The sequence below is a fragment of the Thunnus thynnus genome, chromosome 19 (assembly GCF_963924715.1).
Source record: "Thunnus thynnus chromosome 19, fThuThy2.1, whole genome shotgun sequence".
In the NCBI taxonomy this organism is placed as follows: Eukaryota; Metazoa; Chordata; class Actinopteri; order Scombriformes; family Scombridae; genus Thunnus; species Thunnus thynnus.
This window is the reverse complement of record NC_089535.1, coordinates 16,782,545-16,801,101: the sequence shown is the minus strand read 5'-3', so window position 1 is coordinate 16,801,101 and position 18,557 is coordinate 16,782,545. Positions and strand designations below refer to the sequence as shown.

General features: G+C 41.1%; 2 protein-coding genes across 3 annotated transcripts; one reads left to right on the top strand and one right to left on the bottom strand.

Annotated features, from left to right (window-relative positions):
- Nucleotides 1-1,495: 1,495 nt before the first annotated feature.
- si:dkey-106l3.7 (serine-rich adhesin for platelets) lies at nucleotides 1,496-5,069 on the top strand. Its single transcript, XM_067574325.1, has 6 exons — nucleotides 1,496-2,165; nucleotides 3,709-3,861; nucleotides 4,052-4,232; nucleotides 4,362-4,444; nucleotides 4,554-4,651; nucleotides 4,958-5,069. Exons 1-6 carry the CDS (start codon nucleotides 1,536-1,538, stop codon nucleotides 5,043-5,045), a joined length of 1,233 nt encoding a protein of 410 aa, XP_067430426.1. The 5' UTR covers nucleotides 1,496-1,535; the 3' UTR covers nucleotides 5,046-5,069.
- On the bottom strand, nucleotides 4,497-15,426 carry rnf208 (ring finger protein 208). Of its 2 annotated transcripts, none has more exons than XM_067574326.1 (2): nucleotides 14,456-15,426; nucleotides 4,497-8,496 (listed from the first exon to the last, which is right to left on the bottom strand). In XM_067574326.1, exon 2 carries the CDS (start codon nucleotides 7,428-7,430, stop codon nucleotides 6,654-6,656), a length of 777 nt encoding a protein of 258 aa, XP_067430427.1. In that variant the 5' UTR covers nucleotides 7,431-8,496; nucleotides 14,456-15,426; the 3' UTR covers nucleotides 4,497-6,653. The 2 variants fall into 2 exon arrangements, with proteins under 2 accessions (XP_067430427.1, XP_067430428.1); XM_067574327.1 differs by having other exon boundaries at nucleotides 14,472-15,426.
- Nucleotides 15,427-18,557: the final 3,131 nt, after the last annotated feature.

Below are 18,557 nucleotides of genomic sequence, written 5' to 3'. Positions count from 1 at the left end.
AAATGAAGAGTCCCCCAACCACGACCCCCTGAAAAGTTTTAATGACTTATTCTTCATTGTTATTCAGTCAACAGTTATACTGTACGTTATCATATAAAATCATGTCAATGTATTTTTTCCCCCTACATGATGTGTCAAAAGCCTCTCCACATTGCCAGAAATACAATTCTGGTGGTGAGATATATTCACTACTTCAATTAATTTTTTTGTATTGAAAGTATTATTTTTTTAATGAAATAAATTGAAGATATTAAGTCTATAAATACTGATATTAACCTACTTTTTAAATTATTATTCTTTTTATTGTAGAATATAACTCCTATCAGATCAATCTCCACAATACACAGGACATGAGCTCTCTATCCTGAAATGCGGAAAAAGATCAACAGAAACAACAAATACTATTCGTAGTTTCTTACAAATAACAAGTGGTGTGCTGGAAACACAAGTTTTAAACCTCAAATATACATGGATTGAGTGGGATGAGGAGTGGAGTTTTTACTTTTTTCTGTTTTCACTTTAATTTTCAATTGGCTGGTTTGTGGGTATGTGTGTTTGTGAATGGATGTATAGCCATGTGTATGAGTGTATAGAAAAAAGACAAAAAACAAGAATATAAGTCAGTAAATAAATCATTAAAGTGGAGGAACTGTTAAATCACAGATAATAATCATTGCGACTGCAGCAGACTGCAAAATGATTTCTTTAGTTTTGTGGTTCCATGATTGTGAATAGACTCGTGTGTTTGATCTGATGACTGTCAGTATTCACCTGGAGAATGCAGATCATATCAGCCCACAGGAATGTCCATTCTACACATTCCTATAGTCTCAGATATGTCTTGGTTTGTTCAAGTGACGAAACAGAGTATAGAGTTTCAGCTTCTTCTTACAGTCCCTATTCACACACATACCATCATACTGTATATCCACTGTAGGATTTTTACCATATTATGTTACCCTTCTCATACACTCTCTCAGGAATAAATGGGTTATGGCATGTAGGTCACAGAAATTAGTTTCCATCTCAACTTGTGGGAAACATTTCAAGGGCAGTTCTAAGACTTGTTTTATCTTTAATATGTTGTTACTCCCTTTACAACACCTCTGTTTTACAAAAGAACTATCTGCAGTTTGTTTGTTAGAGTGCCATCTGTAATTACACAGAATAACCCGGGTTAAATTTATGTGACCGTGTCGAGGCTTGTTCTTGCTATGTCTTGGATTTTTTCTTATAGGTGTGAGGACAAATCAAACATTTCAAATAACACAGCAGATGAGTCACTCTTTTTCCAGTACTGGTGACAAGAAGGAGCGGGTATCGACATGCAGCTCTGTGCTGTGACAGGACAGATGACAGGGAGAGGCGTGGTGAAGGAATAGAGGCGGATCAAGGGGGATGTTTTGAATTCTCCAGCAATCACCAGCTCACCTCAGCTAATGACTATGTGGGCTGTCTTAACCGTTGTTCATTTTCCCGTTGCAGTTGCCATTCAGCCGCAGACGTGTGACAGACAGAGGGGGAAACCTTTGGAGATGAATCTCTACAGGAGCTTCGGGAACCTTATGGAGGCTTGGGTAACTGAGGGAAACCTGTGTTCTGACCCAGAATGGCTTGGAAATCATGATGAAGACTCTGCTGCATCTTCAACTGACATGGGGACAAATCTGCGCTCTGAATCGGTGGACTCTGGAGTGGAGACACCCAGCTCTGACACATCTTTTCCTGCTACATCCTGCTCCATCTCCACAGATAACGCAGAAATAGACACATTTACTCAGACTTCAACATCCCAGTCTCCTTTGCTCTCCTCTTCTGTGCCTCCCTTTTCTTCCTCTTCCTCCCCGCACATCTGTCCCAGCAGAGCCCAGGAAGGATCTACAGTCTTGCACCTAAAAGTGGAGCAAACCCTCCAGAGGGCTGACTGTGAACGACTAAAGGACAACCCAGAGCCTGTTACAGTTGATGAGGTGCTCAGGCGACGGCCTCGAACATCTTTTCTATCGAAACGGCAGACATCGAACTTGGCGAGAGGTCAGAGGTCACAGAGTTTAGGCCCAAGGAGGACAGTCAACCCATCAGTGCCAGTCAGGCAGATGTCAGAAATTCAAAGACGGCCGCTGTCTTTGAGTTGTGGCAAGCAGGCAGCTCAGACAAGATCAGAGGTGAGATACTGTTTATGTTGCAAACCAAACTGTGTTCAAATTCAAAGAATTCAGCATTTTTTGCGGGGAAATGCTGAAGAAACACAAAGATTTCTACACAATGTCTGATCTCTGTCTGTGAAAATACAAAACGGATATGCTTATTTGGAACCAGTTTCAGGGTTACATCAGTTTCACAGTAACATGTATAGTCTTGCTTGTAACTGGGAAAAGGGAAGCCTGAAAGAAAGTCGCACAAGGGAAACTACCATTAATGGGTTGCAACACTTACTCACAGAGTTGCTCTCACATTGAAAGTAGGACAGGCATGTCATTACTCACACAAAATCTCTTTTATGGCGACGACCTGTTATGGGTCCGTCTGCGGTGCAAGGGATCGTAAACCAGTCTGCCCAGGTGACTTTACGCTCACGTGCATGACAGGAATGGACAGAGACATGTGGGGGAAGCTGAGCAGTCTGCAGTGTTTTAGAGAAATATGACAGACATGTCATTAAGTAGATAGCGGAAAACAATTAGTCTCGATTTGAAATGTGATTTCAAACAACACCGGTGACCTGTTTCATATTTGTCATAACTAACTGTGTTTAATGTGAAAGTCAGGTCATGCTGACCACAGAGGTGTTGAAAGAACTAGATTAATTGTTCAACTTGTATCTAATTATGTTCTCAATGTTGTTTTAGTCCTCGGGTATGTGAGAATACTGTACTGTAGCTTTTCTTGTGTAAGAGCCAGAGTTCTGAGACTTTGAGGAATGCATTTCTGAGAAGCATATAATGCCAAGTAGGCATTACCCAATTACAGTATATAATGTCATTATATCTATTATACATTCCTTATTCTGTTCAAAACTCATGTGATGTGTGCAAGCATGCACTGATGTCAGACTGATGTGGATATTCTGACTAAACAGCTTGAGGATTTCATTGTAACAACTTAATAATTTCAGAAAGTAATATGAGAAAAAATAATACAGCCTCTAGTCCATATCTTTTTTTTTTATTACAAATACCAATAATCAACATAAAATCAATTGACATTTGCTGGTTTCAGCTTCTCAAATTTGCTACTTTTCTTTGTTTTTCATTATTATTAATTGAACATCTTTGGAGTATTGATTGCTGATTTGAGGGCGGCACCTTGTCCTTTTTTGATGAAACTTAGCTTCCTTGCTGCTTCTGGGAGAATGTGATGGGTATTTTCCATTTCTCATTAAAAATTCGTCTGTCACTTGGGCACAACAATGCTTTGAGCTAAATGATAACATCAGCATGCGAACATGCTTGCAATGAAAATTCGAGCTGAATTCAGTCTAGACCAAAGTGGTGGACTGACCTACTGACCAAATTTGTCAACTACGGAGACCCATGTTGCACCGCTGTTAATAATATCACAGTATATTTGCATTTCTCAAACATTTGAGAGAAATGCAAAGCAGCAGTGAAGACAAACATGGACTTTCAAGTTGAGTAAACTTATAACCATTGTATTTTTATTTGTACCCTTCATGGTAGCACTTTTCTTGCTTAATGATCTATCCAGGACCTTGGTGAGGAGGCGAGGACAGCATTGAGTCCTGGGCTCAACTACTTGGAGCAGGTATGCCAAATGTTGGAGGAAATTGCCAGGCAACAGATGCACAACCGTGCTTTACAGATGGAGATGGATGCCCTGCAGGAACATCAAGACACGCAGGTGAGCCAAGACATTCAAGCATCACATCTTTGCAAGACAATTTAGAGGTTGACACAGATTCCACAATGTGCTGATTTTTATGACACGGCCCCGTCAAGCTGGTGATGACAAGTGTCGTCTTGCAGCCTCAGGGTTCATATGAATTAAGCTATAAAAACAATGTCATTCTTATCACTTGACTCTCTTTAAGGCTCCTGACACCTGTCAGGGTGTCTCTAAAGCCCTCGAAGAAAACATCTCCTCCTGTCAAAGTCTTGAGAATGAAGGTGACGAGCAAGTTTCCTGTGAACCCCATCAACAGAAAGATTATCCTTACAGAAATTTTCGTCAGAGATCAGCTTCATACACGTCTATTGAAACACTGCATTCAAGTGAGTCATTTTCCACCCGTCTTTCCATTCTCAGCTTATGTTTTTGTATATTTATTTTATTTTATATGGGCATGGATTGGCAGGATGTTCTTGTGTTTAGCTATATTATTGTGTGTGTGCTTGGTGCAGGGAAATTGAAAGCAGACTGCAAAGGGCAGCACCTGAGTACAGATGACCTGCTGAAAAAGGCAGAGGAAGACGGTGAAAAGCAGGTAGACTACATTCAAATATAACACATATTGTACCAAATAAACACAATCAAAATACCAGCCAAAGAATATTCGTCATTTTGGTCCACAAATGTTTCAATGTTTCTTTCAGGAGTGTAAAAAGGGAGAGACGAATAAAACGAACAAGAACTGGAGGTTAAAAATTGGGTCTTTGAGAAGAGATGATTCTGGTTTGAAAGATACAAAGAGGTGAGATATTGTATTTATAAATGTAACCTCTAGGGGAGCAGTATTATTAATCTCATATGATGCATGATGCTCTGAGGAAACGTGTGTGTAGCTCCGACATGGCAGCCAGTCACACTGATGCAGTGGTCTAGAGTTACAGTAATTCTCAGTAGATGCAGGGGTTTTGGTGGGAGTTCATTTTTAGTCTGTGCATCCGTTCCCCTTGAACATTCTGTCCTTTTTTCATGAAACTCGGCCTCCATACAGCTTCCTGTTTTCTACAATGGCTTGCCTCAACTCTGTTTGATGATTTTATTATTTATACAGCCAACAGATGCAGTCATCTGAGAAAAACTCCACCCGGCGACGGTTGAGCAAGCTGTTCAGGAGACGAAGGAAAACTCTGCCTGCATGAATGGACCACACTGTATTTCTTGTGATGTTTGGACATTTTGGTTTCAGTTCTGAAGAGGAGAAAACTCTCTTTTAAATAGGCGAAGCACTCTCACTGCTTTCACGCTGACTTCCTATTCAGCCTGTGTGATGTATCAAATCTGCCATGTTTATTTATTGTCAGCTGTGCATTTGCAATCTTTTATTTATACTGATAAAGTATGTTACTTTCTAAAATACTCTGACAGGGAATGAAATAAACGTATAGTTTCTATGTAATTTGTAATTAATAGCAGTGCAAAGCTTGATTAAAAAACTTCAAACTGGTATCTGTATTTTTTCCTGGTCAAAGCTGCAAGTTTGTAAAGAAGACAGTATTACAAGTCAAATAAAATAAAATGTCAAAATATAGCACTGCAAGTTTCCAGAGCTGAGTGTGGAAAGTCTTCAAGTTGCTTGTTTTGTTTAACCAACAATACAAAATCCAAAAGATATTCAATTTATAATCATACAAAAGCAGTTACACATTTTAGAAACTGGAATGAATGTTGCTTGATAAATAACCTAAACTGTTGATTGTTTATAAAAATTTTCAGTTGATTGACCCTACCTAAATGAAAGTAACCCTCGGTGTTTGAAGCATTAAAGGAACAGTGTGTAGGATTTAGTGGCATCTAGTGGTGAGGTTGCAGATTACAATCAACTGAATATCCCTTCCCTCCCCCTTCCAAGGATGTAGGAGAACCTATGGTGGCCACGAAACTCATGAAAAATGTTAAAGGCCCTCTCTAGAGCAAGTGTTTGGTTTGTTCATTCTGGGCTGCTGTAAAAACATGGCGATGCAACATGGCGGCCTCTGTGGGGCTCGTTCTAAGGCAATGAAAACACAATTAAAACATATAAATATTATATTCCACTTCTGCCATGTCTGTTCCACTGGATGCCACTAAATTCTACAAACTGCACCTTTGAAGCCATTGAATTTTCATCTTAACTGGAATAGAAAAAAGTATATTAAGGTTTGGCCTCATGGTAATTGGTAGGTTTTAAGAGGTTTTTTAAAACCAAAATCTTTAAAACCACCCTTAAACTGTGCTGAAAAACTATTAAACAATACCTCAATATATTTTAATTAAATATTTAATCCATTAACTTTCCCCTTACAATTGATATTTTAAGGTAAAATAATTAAGGAACTCAGGCTCATACTAGTCCAAAAGGATTCTGCAGCCATAATCACTGTAAATTAACATATAACAAGTGCAGGCCACACAGAGGTACTTTTATCATTTATTTAATCTTTATTCACCTAGGTTGGGGGGATAGACCTCCCCTGGCATTCCCATGTAAAGAGATGTCAATGACAAACACGTCCAACCAAACGAGAGAGGGTGAATAGGATTCCAGTCCATACATAAAATACATTTATTTACTATTTATTGAACCACCAGCATCCATAAGTCCCACACAGCATCCGTCTGTGCTATTAAATATATAGAGATAACATCTGTGGAGGGATTTATTTACTGTATGTGTGAGAAAGGAGGGACTGGCAGAGAAAGGAGAGCTTATAGACGAGAAGAGTGGTGGGGGAGCAGCGTCGAGTCACGCCTGCAGTGTCCCCCCTTGTCTACATGATGCCACAGGAGGACAAGGGGTTGGCGATCTGGCAGGTGCAGGCTGACTGGCAGTATTGGCGCACAGTCTGGTAGCAGCTGCGGTCTGCGTCCCCGCCCCACTGCACGGGCCCGTTGGGGTCCGAGGGCAAGCGGCTCAGGATGCTGGTGTTGATGGCCAGAGCAGCCAGGCCATAGTCAGTGAACAGCACTGTCTCGCGCCGGCACGTGGGGCAGGAGATGAACTTGTACTTGGGACAGGACTCGTAGAGGATCTGCAGGCACTCCTCACACACCGAGTGTAGGCAGGAGAGGATGCGCGGACGCTTGCCGGCGAAGTTGTAGGTGTGACCGCAGGTAGGGCAGTCCAGGGGCTCGCAGGGCATGACGGGCCCCGACGAGGAGGAGGAGGATGTGGAGGAGGAGGTGGAGGAGGAGCGCAGCACGTACTGGTTGACTATGACGTCTTCCATCTTATAGTGGAACTGGTGGTAGCAGATCTCGTTGGCACTGGTTTTGCGCTGCGCCAGGAAGCTCTGCTCCCTGCGCGTCATGGGGGCCGGGGAAGACACCATAGGCCGGGGAGAGCCCGTTATGTCCAGGTTCAGGTCGCTGCAGGCCTGGTTGACGATAATCTCACCCTCACCTCCACCGTCCCACGCCACTCTGGGGGGCGGGGCATAGCGCGGCTGGGTGACGGGCACAGGGCACTCTCTGGGGAACTTCTCCGACTGGATGATCTTGACGGTGTCCATGGGGATGGTGACGGGCTGACGCCTGAGGCAGGACATTCGCACGTTGTTGGAGGCGGAAGAGAGAGGGGTTGTGGCTCTAAACAGCGCTGGACGCCCCTGCCTGGTTCTGGACTTGGGGACAAGGTTGGGCTCTTTCTCTAAAGTCAGCCATTTGAGGGAACATGAGGACGGATGGTTGCCTCCATGTTTCCCTCAGAGATCCCCCCCTTGTTTGGCGCTACTGTCAACCTGAGTCCTTATGAGGGGATGACAGATAGAGCAGCTTAGCCAGAGCACCTTATTCTGTCACAGCTGATATGTACAGATGATTCAACAGTCCAGCTTAAAGTATTTGACCAGTGTTGACTACTAAAAGGTAGTTTTTTTGTTGTTTTAACTCACTTACGCTGATATTCCTGTGCTGTCTTTAATGGCTATTTTCATAAACTTATATTCACACAAAAGGACAGACAGAACTGTAGCACAAAGTTATGTTCTCACTCAGTGATAACACCAATAAATAATCTCATATGCACACAGATGCACACATATATACATACACTACAGGTTGGTGGATATCTGCATTCACAGAGAGGGGGGATTGAGTGCAGGTAGTTCAGAAAGGTCCAGGAGGTATTGTCTTAAACTATATCCTGTAGACTGCAAAGGGAAACTCTTGCCTTCTTAAACTAGCCTTTTATATGTGTTTCTCGCTTAAACGCCCGCTTGACTTCCTGTTTTCGGCTGCGTGTGAGTTACACCTCGACTTGAGTGCGTGAGAAAGAATGAGTAACCTCCAGTCTTTCTCTTTCTTTTGTCCAATTTGGTCAGGTGACCCTGTTTGACCCTCTCAGTGGATTGTTGATAAGAAGGTGGGAGGAGGTCTTTTTTTGGGAGGTGTCGTGTAATGCTCCAGAAGGCTGTTGGAATGACTCCTTCGCTCCAAGGCTCCTGAATTCCTCAGAGGTGGGAGTTAAGGTTGTTTTTTTTTTTTGACTTTCAGACAGTCCTCCCAACTGAGCAGAAGAAGTGATAAAAGTCTTAAGTATGCCTCTGTGCTTGTCTCCCTTTTTCAGTTTCTCAGACTCATAAAGTGTCCTCAGGATTCCTTTGGTCCATCTACCTGCGAAAACAGAAAAAAATAGGGATATATAAATATTCTAGATAAAGTAGATTTTGACACATTTAATATGGAAAATAAATGGAATACAAGTAAAAAGGCAAATTGGCTGTGAGATTTTTGTTTTCTGTAATGACAAAACTTGCTGTTCACATACTCGTTAATGTTGTATTTCTGTGTATTTTCAATTCCTCAGTGGTTTTTTTTTTAATGGAAATGAATCAGCCTCATACAGTAGAATTCACTAATCCCAGCTGTATAAAGTGTCTTTGTCTTTATCTGATAAGCAGCAAGACTCACTGGGGTAGTGGTGGTGGTGGTGGGGTGGGGGAGTTTATAATCTATTTCCTTTTGCGTCTTGGCCTCGATCCAGGTGTGTTTCTTTGAGGGGTAGATAATTATCATGTTGCCACTTGCTCCGGGGCATAGCACAGCACAGACACTACGCCTTTCTTTTGACTAAACACAATCAGCGTGCTACAAAGTCTGAAGATTATGGTGATATGTGTGGTGTATTTAGGCATAAGAACACAGCACACCCACTGCTCTTCTCAAGTCTGAGCACACCCATTCAGAACACTTAATACCTAGTCTATGACATTGCAGATAAGGACAAACAGAGATTGCAAGTTCCTGGAGCTGCTGTCTCCTATTGCCTTTTTTTTTTTTTGGTAAAAATACAGCAAAACACTGAATGTTATGAACAACATTAGTGATGTCCTTTGTTATGGTGCATATACTAATGCAATACACAGTTTTATATAGATATGTAATGACAAAGAAATATGCATAATTCAAGCTGACAGAATTTTCCTCCAATGTCGCTTTTCACTTTTCTAAATAAACAATATACAAATTGATGATTTATTTCCAAAAATTCAGAGAAATAGTTAATGTTACATGACTAACAAACAAACAAACAAACAAGGAACTGCCACACTGTCTGGTCAGAGCAGATGATTGTGATACTATTGCGATGTTGTTTGTCATATTTCATGCTTCCTGTCAACACTCAGTCATCTTCCGAGTTGCGTCAATTTGACTCTAACGTGTGGGAACGGGTTACAATCTGTACTGTACTGTATGGAGGGTTTGTGTCATACTGTGTGTGGGTTTTATCAAAAAGAACAAGTGTATGGTTGAACATTTTTAGCTCGACCAAAACAATAGCTGCCAAACGGCAGAAGAGGGAGGATGACACATCGTTCATTCTCCACACGGCTGTCGACAGCAATGATTCATTAGAAGAGGGAAAAAAACAAGGAGGAGGTGACTTACATGGTGAGGAAGAAAAGAGAGAGAGAGAGAGAAAAGAGAGGAGAGGGCGCACAGCACTGGTCCTTGTTTCTATTTATGGTTTGTTTATCTATGCACCTCTCAGTGGTTTCCTGCCCCCAACCTCTGCTGAAGATTCACACTGAATGAGAGAGATGGACCTAACAGGCGGAAGTGCTTTCACATGATGCATGTGAGCCATATTTTGGGCAAGCAGGTAGACATTTGTTTCTCCCCTTTATCCTTTCTTGATGAGTCTTTCGACATATTTGCACACTCCACATTCAAACACACCGAGCTGTTAACAAGAATCACTCACAATCTCACCAAATGTGTCCCTCCAGCAGCTGCAGCGCTGCAACACTTCCCAAAATAGCCTCTGTTTCTTTCTCATCCTCCTGCACACACAGTAGGTATTCATACACATTTGATAAGGCTGAGCGTTAGCCACAAGATAACATTAAAAAAAAAAAAAAATCCATCTAAAATTCATCTATACCTTTATAGCGATAATGTGATGATATTTAGGAGGGCATAAAACAAGAAGAAGAATCTTCTTAACAGTAAGTAGTTAACAGTAACTCTGCCTGTAAGATCATGAAAATACATTTTTACTGTATCACAGTATTACAATAACCGATAATATTATGATAATATTATGAAATCTGAGACAATATCCAGTTTTATGTCATGAAACAAACGCTGAGCCATATGACTGAAATTATTATCATGATATTAAAAAGATTAATTGTTTGATATTGATATGTATCCTCATGGCAAATGTTTCGCAAAATCACATAAAAAATGGATGAAATTGATGTTCAATGAATAACATGCGTCAAAACTATTCACAAACAGAAAAAGAAAACCTTCAGCAACTAATTTTGTCACAAGTTTTTAAGTAAAACTTCCTAAGAATCATGAATTTGGAAACTATAAGAAACAATAGCATGATATGGTCATGTTGTGATAATCATGGATGGGTATAAAAACCTCAAATTCTTTTGTTTGTTTGTTTGTTTGTTTGTAAAATGTGTCTATGGCACTGTGTATCTAAAACGAACATCTTGCCAGGTTCTTAGTCTTGTTTACTTATTCTTTGATCAGATATTCAATGATTCAAATAACAATGTTGACACCTTTAGACTGTATTTTATGGAGGCAAAGTTTTGCTTGTGTTTAGACAAAACTTAGCATTTGAGAATTTAGGCTTCATTTAGTTAAATAAAAAGAGTTTGTATTCATCAAAGTAAAGTATCGATTTTGGTATCAGAAATCATATCAGCAATATCCCTAGATTATACCATATTATACTGATGTTTCACAGCCCTGTACACAGTTATATACATGTGCAAGAGTGTGACTTTAGGTCTGAATTCAAACTATATTAAGTGATGTTTTGAATTAGAGCTAGACCAATAAATCAGCCTGCCAGATATATCAGCTGGTGTTATTGCAGATGTACATGTGTATATTCATATTGCATATATACTGTAGAGGCAGATAAGAGGAAGTCACAGTACAGAAATGCCAAATATATGTTGGAGGAAAATCAGAAATAGTGTCGCTGTTTGTACACCAGAGGAAACTGATTTAAATTTTATTTTTCAGCTGCTGGGTACAGACAAATCTAAGGGACACATATAAAAAATGTCTATTTATTTTATGCGTTTATGTTAAAAAAACAGTCAGCCAATAAATCATAATCTGATTTCTTTTCTAATATTGCTAATGATATTGGCCAAAATTCAAATAATGGGATCCGCCTCACACAGATACTAGATGTCCAGACTCATTTTCTGGATATAACAGTTTGTGAAAATGCACCGGTGTGATAGCAGCAGGGGTCGAGCTGATAAAGCATCCAGGCTGCATGAGGAGCCTTTGAGCCTGGGGGAGATGAAGTAGCTAAAATTACCTTCTAATTTGGTGACAGTGCTATGAAAAGGGCTGATAACGGATGCAGGCTGCCTGCTGATGGGCCAGCTTTGGTGCAGCCTTCTCATAATCGACGGAGTCCTCTCCGGTTATGTAAGGAGCTCATCTCCGACCCAGCAAACATATTAACAGAGTGTAAACTGCTGCAGCTCTCCAACAGTCTTTACATTTTTGCATGTGTGTGTGTCTCTATGTGTGTGTGTGTGTGTGTGTGTGTGCATAGCTCTGGGTCCTCTCCCTGCAGAGGAATTATTACACTAATGAAATCATGGCAGGCATTTGACCTCGTCATCACGATTAAGCGGAGGAAGAGGAGAGCTGACCACAGAGATGTCAGATGAGTCTCGCTCAGCATCAAATTCCTCATACCATTGAACACACACAGAGTTGCATACACACTATATCAAGTCACACACACACACACACACAAATCCAAGAACATTCTCACCCTCAGACGACTCCCCATCACGTACACGGCACCACCCTTTACATTCCAGTGGACACGCAAACAAACACATAGCAGACTGATATGAGATAGTACATTTTTAGATGTGTATACTATCAGTCATGGTAGGTTTATTCCTGACTGATTAAACTGATACACACACCTGAAAAGAGGGAGAAAAACACACACAGCTCTAACTCCGAGAACATTCCTGTCATCTCATATAACTCATCTCATATCGTCTCTTTCATACACACACACACACACACACACACACACATTCACACATAGGTCTGTCGATTACCTCATGATCACACTGGATAGATTCCACCTGTGCCGATAGGAGAGCAGGAGAAGGGCACCATGTTCTGAATGAGTCATACCGTAGTGATCATGCGCATCAGTATCCGCCTGTCTCTCTCTTCTTCTCTCAATGAAAATCTGTCTGTCTCTATCCATCTCTCCTTCTCGCTGTCCATCCATCTATCTATCTATCTATATGAGCCATCTGTTGGCCTGGAGAGCACAGAGGCTGCAGGTCTTTGTGCCCCTACACCACATACCAGCAGTGTGTTAGGTATGCCAGCTATGTTGAGATGTGTATCCACATTCATGCCTCGGCTGGTGAAAAAAGCATCAGCACATCTCTTCTCGGACCTGTATGGGATATTATGTTGTGTTTTGATTGCATAACATGTTACGACCTTAGCGTGATCTGAGGACAAATCCCCAGATTTACTGTATGTTTTCTGGCTGCAGCTTGCAGAGATTCAATGAAGTATGAAAATGCAGTGCAGGAGGATTTACTTTAGTAGCATGTTTTGCTATTTGAAATGTGTATTAACTTTGGTATGAAGATGTTTGTTTTCAATGTTCCTCGCATTTTATATTTGTTTATCATAAAGATTTATGTCATGATAATTAAGGCTGAAATTACACCTTTAAATGCCTTTATTTTTCTATTAAATTTTGCCTTCTACCATGGATTTTGCTTACAATTCCATGGTACATTCATATATAACTTACAGGTATAGTGGGTTGATGTAAGGCTAACACAATTAAAATGTCAAGATTTAAATGCATGTATTTTTCCCCCAGGATTCAGCTACAGAGCTGATGTTTGACTCTAAAGGGCTGACTGTTATATTTACAGTCGATCCATCAGGCTGTGATCACATGCAAGTATTCCATAGGTTTCTGTATGATGGCAGTCTGATGTCTGTGTTTCTGTATGGGCAGAAAGTGCTTGTTGAGTATGAGAAGGAGGTGTTGTTTTTAATAATTCAGCCCGCTGTCATTCATGGCAGACATCGGCCATTTTGCCTCGCAATTCATTACAGCCAAGTGCTCTTTGTTCTCGTCTGTGTAGCTCCCACGGCAACATGGCAGAGCTGCACACGGGCAGGAAAATAAAAGCAATAACCATCATCGCTCCACCTGACACAGACCTCATTGAAGATTTATGAGGGAAAGGTTCAGCAAATGCCCAGCTCTTCAATAATTATTGATTAAGGTGATTTATTTATTTTTTTAAGGAGGCTATCTCAGCACAGGGTTAAGGTGGACGGCATTGTTGACGTTCTGCAAGCTGAGGCTTAAGAGGTGATGAGATAGAGGTGAACTGGCCAAAATATTTGGACTGTGTGAGATGGAGCAGCTTTAGCATGTGGGAGGGGTGTGTTCAGGAGCAGCAGTTATGCAATCGCAGCATGGCGTACCCAACACTCTCACTGCAGCGCCAATATATGGCCAATATGTAGATGCCTTAGTGCTGCTGACAGCTACAGAACAGGCCGTTCCTTCCCTGTCCCTATCACCCCCACCCCAACTCTCTCCCCTCCTTCCTCCTGCCCCCACTGTCTGTCTGTGCAGAGGTCTGTCAAATGTCATAACCACTGGAGACATGACACCCACAAGATACCATCTACACCTCAAATGACACATCATCAGGGTCTATTCACAGTTCCTAAGCCTTGTTTGTGATCGATGCAGATAAGTAGTTGCGCAGGTGTGTCTCTGTGAGTAGACATGTGCGTCTCCATTCATGCATCTTCGGGTTTGTGTATCTGCAAAATGGACGGCCATGATGCAACAACCATGTAAATCCCAGCTTAACGTAACAGAAGCAAAAGGCAAACAGGCATCTCTGTCTATTTGATTCTCACACAAAAGAGAGCTAGAAAGAGTGGGATATTGTTATGAAACCCACACACAGGAGCCACACCTCGCAGATCTGGAACATACAGATGCACATGCAGAAAATACAGCACACGAAACAGATGCGAAGCCTTTTCTCATCCTCACCTGTCTGCTTACGCACTTGTTTCGCTCCAGTCCTTCCTCGCCTCCTCGCTCCTGTTCCAGTTATTGAGATATTGTCGCCGTCGACGTTGTTGATGCTGAAGATAAACCAAACCTCTCAGTCTCTTTTTCTCACTAGATGGGAGGATGCTCTCTTCTGTCCATTTGATTTCTAGCAGGATGAACAACAAGCGGCAGGGAAGGGAGGAAAAGATGGGGGAGATGTAAGATGGAGGAAGCTGTTGCAAGGTGGATGCGTCATGTCTCGGGCAGCTTTCATCTCTTGTTCCTCTCCTCCTCCTCCTCGCCTCTGTGGTACCTTTTGTCCTTCACTCTCCCACCCTTGCTCCTTCTCCTCTGAGCTGTGGCTGAGCGTCTCCCTTTGGTATCTCTTTCTCCATCCCTCTCTGTCTCACCCTCCTGCTGAGCCTGTCAAATTATTCAGCTTATTCTGTGCAGTGACCTGAGCTTCTGTGCTGTTCGTTCTCTTTTTCTTCTGTTGTTTTTTTTCTGCTCGTCTCTTTCTTCTGCTTCAGGTGGACGTTTATCTCTCTTCTTCTTCTTCTTCTTCCTTCCCTCTTCTCTGCTGTTATCTCTCCTCTTGTCTCAGCCGCCGTTCATTACTCTTCTTTCTCCTCCTCCGTCTGCTCCAGTCAGTGCACCTCACAGTCAGACATGCGCAGTGTTTTCACACATACATGCACACATACACACACACACACTCTCTCTCCCTCTCTGTCTCTGTGCTTCTGGCTCCCTCCTTATGCATGTTGCTTGTTTTGCCTGCTTGCTCACCCCCTCTCCTCCCTCTCTCTTTCTCTCTCTCTCTCTCTCTCTCTCTCTCTCGCTCTCTCTCTCTCCGGCCTTCCTCTTTCTCTCTCTCTGGCCTTCCTCTTTCTCTCTCTCTCTCTTTATCCCTATCTCACATACTCGCTCTTTTCTCTCTCGTTTGCGCTCTCCCGCTGCAGCACACACTGCAGTGCCTCTGCAGGCAGGATCACGTTTTCTAGTTGCCAGAGAAAATATTTCAGCCAATGAGAAACATTAACAATGCTCCCCACCCCCCACCCCACCCCCGACTAAACACACATATGCATACACACGCACACGCACATGCACATGCATACACAAATATGCACACATCCTTCCGAAACATAAAAGATTTGCACCCAGAGCCATGAATAATACTTAACACACACACACACACATACCAGCCAGGCACACAGGAAATACAGGAAGCTGGTGCAAATAGATCTAATCTACAGAGTGCGGCACAGCTCGGAAGGGAAAACAAAGCATAAATTCACAAATTAGTTTTCTATCAGGCTGCTGACTGGAGGCTTCAGGAAAACAGATCCCTCATATTCAACACTGACCACATCTCATTCATGTTTGCAGAAATGGATTCCTCACAAACCAAGCCTCAAGGAGAAAATGTTTATAACACAGCAGCGAGGTGCAAAATTTTACACTGTTGAGTTTTTATAAATTCACCCAGAAACTTGAAGGAAGCATCCTAAGCTCCTGCCACAGATCTGCACATGCAGTGATGTTGCATAACGAGGATTTTAATAAGTTTTGTATCTGCTCAAGCTTTCATGCTGACCAATATAAATAATCCTCAGATCCACGCAAAAAAAAAAAGCAGTGATTTTGTATTTCAATCAATGTAAGAGGGTTACGCTTACATAATGTGAGCATCAAATGCATCATGTAATGAGATGCATTAGAGCAATAAGTCACTGAGTATAACAGAAAATCTGAACACCAAATAGCTCTTGTTAAAAGGAGTTTTAGCACTGAGTATATTGCATGTATTAGTTCCATATACTTGATCTTCTGTAGACCTTCAGACTTCTGAGAAGTAAGAAGTTTGAGAAAGAGCTGTGGTCAACACATCATTGCTGCAATAAAAGTTACTCAAACTCAGACTATGTCGTGTGCACTTTTGCAACTTTGGTGTGAAACTGGAAGTACATGTCACATTCAATGTCAAGCCCCTGAAAATGTGGCTTCAAATCTTAAAAATTATCTTCAAAGAATTAAATATTCATGAATGTTTGTAACAATGAATTATATAGAAGGCATTACAGTAATGTGATCACTTTTTTCCAGGAAAAAGTAGTGTGAGGGCTTACAATTTATGATTCTGTTTATGGGTTGAGCTTGTTTGCTGTCTTGATGGAGGGCTGATGTCAGTTTAATCTCTGTGCCTTCAGTGGACAGACTGGTCCCTGATGTGTTATCTTTGCACAGCAGCTGGACATGTGCGGAAAACAATAGTCTTTGCAAGAGGAGAAATACGCCTGCCAGTAAAGTCATTTTATTTCAATGCTGTGTGTTCTTGCTAACATTAGCTAATGGTTAACCTGCCAGTTAGTAAATACATCCCAACTGTAGACTGGCTGCTTTTAAACCACAATGTCTTCTTAAACCACAATGTTTCTCATCTTTTAAATACAGATGTTGCGTGTGGTTTTGGAGTTGTTAAAAGACACCTTTGATGGAGCTGATGGCTGATGGTTTGAGGGACAGAGGTCTGGCAATGTTAGCAAAATGTAGAAAAATTCTTATTGGTGCACCGGTGCATGACATCATATTTTTCTAACTGAGTCCTGCCAGCGAGAAGAGCACAAACACAAATACAGAAATCTTTCATGTGAGTTAACCAAACCTGATTGAACTTTGATGGAAAGTTATTCGTTCGTACTTACAGTTAGAGGCTGACTGAGAGGCCCTTTAATTAGCTTTTTAACTCTAGCTTCAAGTCTTAAATGTACAACTTTGTTACAAATTAAAAATGAGTTGTACTCAATAGCAATGTTTTGATTTTTTAATAAAACTTACTAGATGATTGTAGCTCAAAAATGTATCTCCAATAAAATAAACAAAAACAACACCCTTAGCACGATTGCAAATGTCCTGGGTGTGTCCAGTGAGTTACATCTTGTTCTTTTTCAGCTAGCTAACATTAACAAATGAAACACTGGTCACCAGCCAAATGGTGGTAGCATTTAATCTGTTCATAGATAGTAATGTAGCTTGTAGGCTATCAAAGACAAATAACAGCTAATCCACTTAATACAATATATCAGCACAGAAGAAGCATTCAGCATCCAGCTGCATCCAGTCTTGCTGCGAATCATTGATCTGAACTAGACTTTGGATTTTCTCTATGTGAAATTCTAGCTCCTAGAAATCCTACAAGTATAAGTCACTCATAAAAATACTGGTGTACAACCTGTGGAAAAGCACTTTTTTCACAGTGTGAGAGACATAAAAAGCACTTTCAGCAGGGCAGAGCGTCTGTTTAAAAATAGACCAAGAACTAGAATGCTGTTATTATAAACTTTCTGCAAATGTCAAGAGACCAAAACATTATATACATGTGTGCAGGCGAGCTTTATGACCAAGTGCACTCAACTGGCCATAAACTGAGGTTTAAGGCGAAGTCAAGGTCCTTGGAGTGAGCATGTTGTTTTCTCTTGTAAGAATTTTTCCACTGCTGTCTTTAGAGTTGAAGTGCAGTTCAGTTGTAGCTATGAGAAATTGAAGACATACAGTATGTAATTGTAGCTTCTAGGACAATAAGACTTGTCACATGAAAAGAGTGCCAGACATGCCCTAAGGCAGACTTCATTCAACAAGGTCTAATTTCTACTTTACATTCTTCCATAAGCCTATTGTCAGACGATGGACAGACTGAGGAGGAAGGGAAATATTTTGTCGTTTAAGAAAACATTTAGGTATACTTGGTATTTTGGCACGGTATTTTTTAACATGTGTAAAATCCCTCTTGCAAGGCAAAACCAAGACCAAAACATGCAATAACGTGTGTGTATTAATTTGATTTTGGGGACCATAACAAAAGCATAGATCTACAGGTGGAATATTTTAAAGTATGAGGAATATCAAAAATGACACTATCACTGATGGCAATAGTACTACATGCTGATACTCCCCACCCCCACACACCTGACCTGGGGCAACATATGAATGGGCTAAACTAACATTAAGTGTGGTTATTTTCACAAGGATATCTACATTTTAAAAAAGTGCATATCATCTGAGTAATTTGAAAAGTACTATAATCACATAGAAATTA